This window comes from Geosmithia morbida, assembly GCF_012550715.1.
Source record: "Geosmithia morbida isolate 1262 chromosome Unknown scaffold_0, whole genome shotgun sequence".
Lineage (NCBI taxonomy): Eukaryota > Fungi > Ascomycota > Sordariomycetes > Hypocreales > Bionectriaceae > Geosmithia > Geosmithia morbida.
The window spans coordinates 996,854-1,007,892 of record NW_023336187.1 but is presented as its reverse complement, the minus strand read 5'-3'; the positions used below and the strand labels follow the sequence as shown (position 1 = coordinate 1,007,892).

The 11,039-nt window shown below is 54.3% G+C and overlaps 1 protein-coding gene across 1 annotated transcript; it reads left to right on the top strand.

The window, feature by feature from the left end:
- Positions 1-4,605: 4,605 nt before the first annotated feature.
- Positions 4,606-7,876, top strand: GMORB2_0325 (STYKc; the record flags this gene model as incomplete). Its single annotated transcript, XM_035462311.1, has 2 exons — positions 4,606-5,646; positions 5,726-7,876. 2 exons carry the CDS (start codon positions 4,606-4,608, stop codon positions 7,874-7,876), a joined length of 3,192 nt encoding a protein of 1,063 aa, XP_035325241.1.
- Positions 7,877-11,039: the final 3,163 nt, after the last annotated feature.

Sequence of the window (11,039 nt, the reverse complement as noted above, 5' to 3'; positions counted from 1 at the left end):
GGAAGAAGAGAAAGATGTGCATTTTCTCTCGATGTGTAGATGTGGGAATTCTCATCTCCTCTTTTTTTCTCGTGTCCCTCCCCCCCCTTTTTTTCTCTTATCTTTTTTTGTCAAAGCATCAATCCATCATTGTTGGTTCAATATGTCATCATCTCTACTGTACAAAAAAAAGAAAAAAGAAAGAAGAAGTAGAAAAAAAACGAGGAGGATATATGTGGGTGAGAGAGTTGTGGAATCTGGTATATCTAGATGTGTATGTGTAGCTGTATTGTGTGATAATTAAAATCAAACATTTCTCTCCTCAAAACATACTGAACTATGGGTTCTACGAGAGTGAAAAGGGAGGGGGGGAAGGCATTTCTCACCTCCAAAGAAAGGAAATGAGAAGTGAAATGGGAAGGAAAGAAGAAAGAAAGAAAGAGAGAAAGAAGAGAGAGAGAGAGAGACTATAACAAATCTCTCCTCAACACTGATGCTCTTATGCCTTTCTAAGTCTACGGAGGTTTTTTTGTCTTCTACTCGTATGAGCAAGTCATGTTAGCCACCCCTTCATCTATTCACCACGCCATGGCCCATGACCAAAGTATTACTATTAGTCAGTGAGACGGACGGGACGAGCCTAGCGTCTCGGTATTAACGACCAGGTTAGATATGACGATTTGATTGCCCACGACTGCTGACTCCCTGCTAACTTGTGAGTTGGCTCTGCTCGTCATCAGGGATGATGGGTCGTATCATGACGAGTATTCGTATTCCGTAGGCAGGTAACCAACCAACCCGTGATGGCATTGAACATGATGGCATTGAACGTCATGGCATTGAAGATGTTGCTGCAAGCAGTTGACTGCTGGGGCTGCAGCTAAACGGGGGCAGCTACTCAGTAGTAGTAGTAGTAGTAGTAGTAGTAGTAGTAGCAGCAGCAGCAGCGGCGGCGGCGGCAGTAGTAGTAGTAAGCAGTGGTAGTGGTAGCAGTGGTAGTAATGGTAATAGTAGTAGTACGCAGTAGTAACCGTCGTCATAGTCGTGTAGCAGGAGTGGTGATGCTACTCAGTTTCGAGGCGAAATATCGTACAGTAATATGTCACCTCCGTACGTGGCCCAATGAATGGAGTTTGATGCCCAAAGTGAGGAAAGTAGGAAAGCCTCGGGGACAGAACAAAAGAGACAGAAGGGGATATGGAAGGGAGAAGGGGAGGGTGGCGTTGCGGCAGGTTGGAAGATTATTGTCCTCATTCAGTCATGGCGGCGAAAGCCGCGCATTTGGGCCGTTGGCAGGGCGGGGAGGGGGAACCTGGACACACGAGGAAAATTGCTCTGTTCATAGAAATAGAGTGATTACGGCCCCATATTCGTAATGGATCTCCTCTCATCTGGCTGCCGGGTCCTATCTCGCATCCGTCTGCTTCTCGATTCGGCCATGAGGTTTGGTGGGATCATCTGCGTGGGGTTTTCTGAACGATGCGTTGGCTCCATTGGACAACAGAGTAGGCGTCATTGATGGCTCACAACCGACAATCTTGAGTGGGTGGCTGGTGGTGCTCTGGAGCTGTCGGATGAAGAGGGGCAAAACTTTGGAAAGGTTCGTATGAGGGGAAGCCGTTACAACGTATGGGCGTGTTCTGTCTTACGAGAGTAATAGGGCCACGGGCGAGTAGAGATGTGGTATCGCTCGGTAGTTTTCTGATCAATGAGAGAGGACCTTGGGGGACAGCAGCACACATCTTCTGCTATTCTGCGCGTAATGATACGAGCACTCTGCCTGTACTCGCAGCCTGCTCGTAGGACGTGGGTGGTGGTCATGGTGGTGTGGTGGGCCTCTCGGGCTGGACCAGACAACTCATCAGGCATGTTTGGGCGCGGGGCGATTCGCAGATCGATATTACAGGGTTGGAATGCATTCGATTGAGATGGGGTGACACTGATAGCCCAATGGTTCAATAGTGCTGATAAGTCGATACCCGGTGCCGCAATGTGGTTTCGACCTGTGCTGGCAGCGACAAGGTCAACGGGAGTCGCTGAATGGATAGAGGCGTGAGGAGAGAGGAGAGAGCCCGGATGGTTCTCAATCAATTGTGTGAGGATTGATTTGAAGAGAGAGAGAGAGAGCACGACATTTGAGGCTTAGTCAAAGAGGCTACAGTCAGGTGATGAGATGTATCATTCTGGAAGGCAGGAGCACTGCAGGATCATGGGCAGGAGCAAGGCAGAAGAATTAGTATCACAGGCCCGATAGTAGGTAGGTAGGCTGTAACAGCATGGAGGGCAAGGAGCGTCGAGGATTCTAGGGCTGCAGTCTCGTCCCACAGCAGCGGTTTCTTCCTCTCAATCCATGGACTTGGGGACGCTTCTGCGCGCGATTGGGCATCATTACAGTCGTCATGTAACGGTCATGCTATTGGCACACTTGGTAATAAATAGTACGATACGAGTATGGCAGTAATTCAGTAGACAAGACAGAGTGCGCACGACAGCACGTGAGGGACAGTCTTTCACCGTGAGATTATTGTGCATACCCGTACTGGTGCATATACTCGTAGACAGCGAGTACGATGCATACATACTAACCGTACGTTGGCGCATAACGCCGCAGGTAGGAACTCGAAGCTGCTAACGTCACGCTACCAAGACTTCCGTCCCACATGGCGGCCCATGGAGCTTGTTGGATGCACTCACCGCCGCCATCGGGTTTGCGGTCAAGGCCCAAGGCAGAGAGAGAGAGAGAGCGAGAGAGAGAGACCACCGAGGCGAATTCTATGGGGATGATCACGGAGGACGTGGTGCATAACTCCGACAGACCCTTGGCAATTGGGCATCTCGTCTCTCTCGTCTCTTCCTCACTCTCAATCCCAAGCACCATCTCCGATCCCAGGTGATGACGGGTTGCCAAGCAGCCAGGTGGCTTGCCAGATAACGATAATACTGCCTTACAGCGTGCTGGTTCCCGGACCTCCCAGCCATGATAGGAGGAGGATGATTGCCCGCAGCATGATGCTGAGACGGGCAACGACCCTTCTCTCGTCTGCTCTTTCCCCTTCACCCTGAAAGCTCGTGATTTTATGTGCGAGGGAGCGGTGGGAGGGGAAGGAGCTGCTGGTAGATCACGATACTGTGAGGGAAAGAGCCCATGCACCTGCCGACAAGGTACCGGTGTAGCGGTAGCAATGGGCACTCCAGCTGATGATGTGATAGCATGTATCAAGTATCGCTCGTCCGTACGAGTACTCGCAGCGCATTCACAGCGCACTCACAGCGCACTCACAGCGACTGCTGGCATGGATCTTCAAAGTGGTGCCAGCTGGCAGGCAGTACCAACCAGCAGCAGCAGCAGCAGCGGCAGCAGGCTGCTCATACTGTGCACGCTGTATTACGGAGCAAGATGTACGGATTAGTATATTACATCTGTACATGTATCCGCACATGCGGGCAGTGACCCATTTGAGTCCATGACCAGCGCTGAGGATGACGGCTAGACACCTTGGAACATCATCCAGCACCCGATGCCTACTCTGTAATGATACATGCGCATCGCTACGTCGTCACAGCTAGTAACATCTTGCCAATAGCAGAGGCAAGCGGCAAGGGCATCACCACCCCAGACCACACCTCAGTCCAGTCCACCCACAGCATCATCCGTGACAATCGTTCCCGCCTGCTCTTCCCGCCGGCTCTTCTCACGGGCTCCTTCTTCCCACCTTCTTCCCACCGGCTCCCCCCACTGCAGCCTCTACGCTTCAGACAGCAGTGGTCGGATCCCTCTGTGAGGATATGCATCTCGCCAGCCACCTCCAGTAGACCACTTCGGCTTAGCAGCAGCTGTACGGAGTACCTCCTCCACCTTCACGCATCCGCCCGTTTCTTACGCCCGACCTGCTCCCTCCAACCTGTCGTCTCTCGCAGTCCATCCATCTGTTCTTTCCTGCTTCCCTCTTCTCGTCAACTCTCTCGGCCTTATCTGCCAACCCAAACCATTTCTCTTGCCGCTGCACGAGCACCATCCATCCGCGTCGTCAACTTCTCCCTGCCCTATCGACGTAGCACCGCACACATACACAGCACCACATCCTCTACCCCACCGGCATCGGGCTCTAGCGCTACCACCACTTCACGATACCAAGATTGTTCCGTGCTCATTCTCCTCCTCAACTTCTCTCTGTCTTACCAACGATTCTTTCTTCTTCTTTCTTATTTTCAAGGATATCGTCCTTCAATTTGTTGAATTGACCTGCTCTGGACTGCCCAGACCATCTCCAGACACCAATATTCGAAACAGATTACTTCATCTTCGCTCTCTCTCGTCTTGCCTATACGAGCAATCACATATGATCCGCCCGCCAGCTACTTGGACCCCTCTTTAGGCGCTTATTCTACATCACACCAACGCCCACGCCTTTCCGCCAATTGCTTCCCTCTCTCTGAAGGGAAAGGGGAAAAGAAGAGGTAGAGGACGAGAAAGACCGTCTACCTTCGGTCGCATCCTCCACATCGCACCTCGGCACTCTCTCTTAACGGCCACATTGGTCCTGCGTGGCTTCAGACATCACCGTCCCCCTCACCTAGCTCTGACCGCTTCTCCGCAGCACGGGCTCTCTGGCTCACCAGAACGCCATGGCGCAGTGCGATGGACCGCAAACGCAACCCGTGGCAGCGCCGCCAGCCATCGGCGTATCCCGGCCTGAAGAGGATGCATATCCTGATCACCCAAAGCTGGATAACCCACTACCTCCCCGCAAAGGCGGTCGTATATCCAGGAGTGTCATCCCCGGTCTCCCGCGAACCCAGACATTCGCACGCCGGCTTTCCGAGGAGAGGAGCCGTCTTCATCCCGTCAGACCATCCGGAGACGAGAGGAGAGCCATGTCTGTCGACCGTCGTTCGCGAGTATTCGACACGTATTCCGAGGCCAGGCAGGCGGATCCCATTCACCATCCTAACCTTGCCGATTCATATCTACCACAACCAGAGGACCCAGAACAGCCAGGACAGCCAGGACAGCCAGGACAGCCAGAGGCGCTAGAGGAGCCAGAGGCGCCAGAGGAGCCAGAGGAGCCAGAGGAGTCAGAGGAGCCAGAGCAACTTGAAGAACTCGAGCAGCCAGAAGCTTCAGAACGACCTGAGACGTCAGAGGCTCCAGAACAACCCCAGGCGTCCCCTGCGTCCGAAGTCAGAGGTCAGCCTGTTGCGGGGTGGCCTCTGCACGTTGAACTCAACGGTGATCTCGGCGCCGCTGGCGAATTCTTGGATTCGGATCAAGGCGATGACGACGACGACCCCATCCCCGACGACAAGTCTGCCGTGAGCTCCCAGCACGAATTTGATGCCATGATCCGCCACGAGCTCGAGACGACCTGGATCCTCAACCTCAGCATGCGTTACAAGGACCACTCGAATCGGGAAAAGTTCTTCGTCTCGTACCGCGCCGGCAGCGTCTGGCGCCGCGTCACCGTCACAGTAGACTACCGCAACGCCCCGCGCGACTCCCTCGAGACAGAGCTCTTGAAGATGAAGTATCAGCGTGACAAGAACTCCAGGATATACGAGAATATCCGCACGAGCCTGCAGGAGATTCGCTTCTACGATACCGTCACCAACCTCAAGCTCGAGACGATAGCCGACAGGCTCCACGTTCACGTCGTCGAGGATGGAAATGTGAGTTCTTCCCATGCCATGCTAGCCCTCTTTATCGCAACGTCACCCGTAAACCATTGAAACTCATTCTTGATTCTAGGAGATCATTCACTTCCCCCCTGTGGCCCAGGTAGCCCATATCCCCTGCCCGCACATCAGGGAGAGCGATATCGTCTTTGACCATCACATGTCGGGCTTCGTATACAAGGTCAAGGTGGCCGGCGAAGGTCTCATCAAGAAGGAGATACCCGGCCCCGACACCGTCGATGAGTTCATGTACGAGATCAATGCTCTCAGCAGTCTCGCCGATTCCGAGAGTGTCATTGATTTCTACGGCCTCGTCGTCGACGACGAGGACCGCCACGTCAAGGGGCTCCTCATCAGGTACGCCGACGGAGGTTCCCTGGTGGACATCCTCTACGACCACTGCAAGGACCGCCGGGTCGGCCTGCAGTGGTCCCTGAAGGAGCGCTGGGCCCGGCAGATCGTCCGTGGGCTTGCCGATATCCACGATGCCGGCTTCGTCCAGGGCGACTTTACCCTATCCAACATTGTCATCGACGACAAGGACGACGCCAAGATCATCGACATCAACAGGAGAGGATGCCCCGTCGGCTGGGAGCCCCCGGAGGCGACGCCGCTCATCGAGTCGCAGTACTCCATCGCCATGTACATCGGCGTCAAGTCGGACCTCTTCCAGCTGGGCATGGTCCTCTGGGCCCTGGCCATGGGCGAGGACGAGCCCGAGAGGGAGGGGCGACCCCTGACGTTTGACCCGGAATGCGAGGTGCCTGTGTGGTACCGGGCCATGACCGACACGTGCCTGAGCGCCGACCCACGAAAGCGACGCGAAGCCTCGGGCCTTCTCGCATTCTTCCCGAACGAGGACGTGCCGGAACTGCGCGTCTCGGTCGAAGAGGAGGACGTCGCATCGATCCCCGGCTACGCCTATGTCGACGACGACGTCGACGACGACATGATGGCCGGCGAGGACGAGTGCAACGCATACGGAATCCCTCGTGGACGTACCAACACGCAGTCGTACAACTGGTGGCAGCAGGGAGCTGCCTGTGTGCCCGCCGTTCCGCCGTGGCACTACGCCCCGCGTGGTCGCTCGCCGCCCAGCCCGCTCCCGAGCGACTGCGAAGATGACGGAGGCGACGGATACGAAGGTGATGGCAACGACGGCGAAGATGGGCAGTCGCGGCGCAGACGCCACAGCTACCCCGCCTGGTCGGCCAACAGAAACATCCGGCCCTCCTACAGCGACGCGGGCGGGGAGGAGGCGGCACCGTTCGACCAGGTGGCTCAGCAGCTCACACCCAGCGCCTCCAAGGATATGGGGCCTCTACTAGACAGTGTCGATCTCGAAGGGACTGCCACGTCTGCATACACCGACAGCCAAAGGGCGGAGCAGACACCCTTCTCATCCCTGGAAAGGGATGAGGCCGTCATGGTTCCCGAAGCTGACGAGTGCCTCGGACCCGCTTCGTCTTCTGGTGCCGAGGAGGACGGTGTCGCCGCCGCTGATATGCCCAGTGATGCGGCGCCGGCCGAGGGCGCTGTGCAGCGCACGGCAGAAGGAGAGGAGGCTGAGAATGACCAGGCCTCTCCTCGGGCCGATGCAGGGCACAACGCTACGACACCTGATTCAGGGAGCGGCGGGTCGCCAGGAGAGAGCGGCGAGAGTTCTCAGGCCACAGCCTCGACAGCAGAGGGGCGAGATGAGCCGGGAGAAGTTTCAGGTGTCGAAAACGCCGATGACCGATACGAGGCCAGCAGGCCGGATGCTGCCGGCCCCAAGGAAGCGGGAGGAATCGGGGATGCCAGCGCGCCAGGACAGCAGCAGGGCCGTGCCGATGCTGGGGAGGTGGCGCCGCTGCCATCGGACGACAATCCGGCGAGCACGACGGAAGAAGTTGAGCCGGCACAGGCCGATGCCGAGCCCACCGCTACGGGCGGCGCATCCGGCGCAAGGGTAGAGGCCGACACGGAGGCGGAGGAGGCGGAGGAAGCGGAAGAGTGCCAGGTCGATGGCAACGTCAGCCGATGGGAGTATGCGGGCTCATCTTCGACACACGACGCCACGCCCCGGGCACCGCCCAGCGACGGGCACTCTGACGTGGACTTTGACCACTCTCTTACCGGCGCGGGAGCCATGCACGTGAGCATCGACTACGAGCTCCTCGAGAAGAGGGGATTAGACGATGATTTCCAAGTGATTGGACGGTCCGAGGTGGCCACCTTGTGACGGTTTCTCGGACGACGACGGCCGACGACGTCGAAGTACAGGACGCTCATTCCCCTCTCTCTCATCTTCCTTCTTCTTTCATTTCCTTTTCTTTCCTGTTTCAATCTTCTCCTCTGACCTTTTCTTCTTCTTCCCCCCCCTCACTTTCCTTTGTAATTGGGTGGCAATGATTGAAAATGCAATTTGTATACACGCATGAGCGGATATAGCAAAGGAGGCTTTATTCCAATACTGCCCTCTTGAAGGTTATACATGGGATTCAAGGCGGCGTTTTTTCTTCTTCTTCTCGCAGAGACCCAGGACGTAAATGAGAGGTGGAACTGTCTTGGGACAGTCGAGGCGCCATGATTTGGAATGTACAGAGACCGAAGTGCAAGAAGAATAGGCACACAGCACGTAGGTATGTATATATGAGAGCATATTGACGACGAGGCGATGAGAGCACTGATATACCTGTTACCGGATCAAGTCCTCTGGCAGTGTCTGTTGCTAGACGGTAGATAGACTGTGGCAGCAATACTACGTTCTGTAGTGGTAGGATCGTAGAATCCGGATACAACGTACGTATCAACAAGTTTTCTTGTCTTTCATGGCACACGTCGGCTAGTTAGCGTCATGTCGGCTGATTGGCCAGTCGAGTGCTCCCAGCGGGAAAGAGTGGGAATGCCGGAGGGTGGCTGCATCCAAGACTCGCCTGGCTTGGTTTCACCACGGCGATGGGGGGGGCTTGGGATGGCCGGTTATGGCAATGCGAATGTGGCTCACAGAACTTGCAGGATACATGTATATATGTATACTTCGGCATGTAATCTGTACAGATACTCTCGCAGTGTAGAAGAAGAAAAAAAGAAGGAAAAAAAAAAAAAAAAAAGGAGTGGACTGTGGTGGAGAGAAGCGGAGAAGGCGAGAGGCTGAGAGAGTCGAGAGTACGGAGTACCGATAAGTTACTGTCAGTTATAGTAGCTTAGTAATATTCCGTGGTACTCGTGAGTGATAAGTAGCTCTAGTGAGGTGATGGAGAGAATGCATTACTTCTATTCTGCCACGTGATCTGCCGGGATGAGCTAGTAACTTGTAATCTGTACAGATTAGTAACTAGCTTGTAGCTCGGTGGGGAGGGGAACCCTCGTTCCGGGTTTCTGTTGGGGTGTGGGGGGCTAAGCATGTACAGTTGCAGATACATTGTGCCTTCCGTTCAAGATGTTCGAAGTGGAAGAGAGTCGTAATTACGGTAGGGAGAGAGAGAGTTGATAGATGGGGAGGGGGGGAAAGAAAAAGAAGAAAAATCGAATGGTTTTTCTGCATGTGATGTGAGCCGAGGTCTGTCTCTCTCTTTCTTTTTTCTCTCCCTTTTTTTCGGTGTCTGTCCCCCGGGTCAGGTAGTTTTTCTCTGCCTCTTCCCCATTAAGTTGTTGTCGTAGCTGTTGTTGTTGTTGAGGAGGAGGAGGAGGAGGGGGAGAAGAGGAGGGGATTGCGTCATTGTATGATTTGGCCTGGTTTTATTAGTGTGTGTGATGGCAGGATCGGAATGGCAGATTGACGGGTAGAGAAGGAGAAGAATGATGGGATGCCGAGGAGTATCGTACGAGTGTTGCAAACACACACACACACATACACACACACACACACATATATATATATATTTATTATATACAGATTATATGTACGGAGTATCCGAAGGGATCAAGACCACGAGCATCCACCGGCTATCTCATGAATCAGGATCGTCCCTCTCCGTCTACGGATTACCGGTAATCAGTGCTACGCCGCCGCAGAGGATGTAATCGGGAATATAGGCCAGGTACTAGTGAGTGCATGAGGCGTAGCCTGACGTCTCTGGCCACGCCGGACCAGCCAAGGCTGACCAATGGGATGAGCTGGATTATCCGCTGCTCAGCCGGGGTCCAGCTAACAGCTAGCTTCACGTGTAATCTGCAATAGAGTGAGAGTGAGTGGTATGCGCCTGGAGGCTGGCACTCGACAAGGCCCGTTTGGTGGGTGGTTGGTTAGTTGTGACTCTCCCTCGTAGGAGGAGGCTAGGGAAGCTACATAACAGATGCGCTTGTGCGGGTATCAGTGGCAAGGTTCTGGCAGCTGTGGGAGAGTACGGGACTGGAAATTCGCTGAGACCCCTGGACCACGAAACGGTGACGAAGAAGCCGAATGCGTGGGGACCAGGTGGGTCCGACAAGCCCAAAAAACTTTGTTGGGGATGATGTTGAGAGGTACAGATCAGTGACGGAGGAGGAGGAGGAGGAGGAGGAAGTTTGGACCTTTTTTTCTTTTTCCTTTTCTTCTTCTTTCTTTCTCTTCTTCTCTTCTCAGTCCTCTTTTCTATGTATACTCGTGATGCATGTGTAGTATGCTGGAACAGGTTCGGAAGCAATGCCTGGATCAGGCCAACGTACCATCAGGGCTCATAAAGTGACCGTTTCGTGTACGGGGTAATATGTAAGATACTGTATGGCGAATGCTGGGGGGATGTTGGGGATGGGGGTTAGAATGGGGGGAGGGGGGGGGGGGGGGGGGGGGGGGTTGGTCTGAGTCTGCCGAGGAATGATCTGATATCAAGCGGACCGTCCATGTAGGTAGGGATGGATATACGAGTACAGGTAGAGTCCGTACTGTGGCGATGTACAGATCTGTACGAAGTATCGGGATGGATGTCTACATGTATTCGTGTATTGATATATATATATGCATGTACAGATTACTCGTGTACACCTTGATCCGACATGCCGTCATCATGTACATGTAGACGGAGAAGCCATGAGGGGTCAGAGAAGAGGTCATGGAGAGAGAGAGAGAGAGGGAAGACAAGAGAAGACAAGAGAGAGAAGACACGAGAGAGGGCAGTCGTAATACTCTGCATCTGTCCGGGAAGGTGCGAGTAATCATACGCGTGTATAGCAGGAAAGAGCGATGGACATTCCCATCATGACCAAGAGTCCGTTTCTCTATTTCTTCCTTCTTCTTCGAAATCAACATCAAGAGATACGGGAATGATCAAGAACAGGCACCGGCCATCACGGTGTGCTCCTACGAGCATCCGTACAGCAGGCATCACTCTCGCACTCGCACACAATATACGCTCGTACACACAGACGGCGAAGAAGAGACAAGACACAGTGCAGTCTCGAGGCTTGACCCCTCCCCCCTCCCC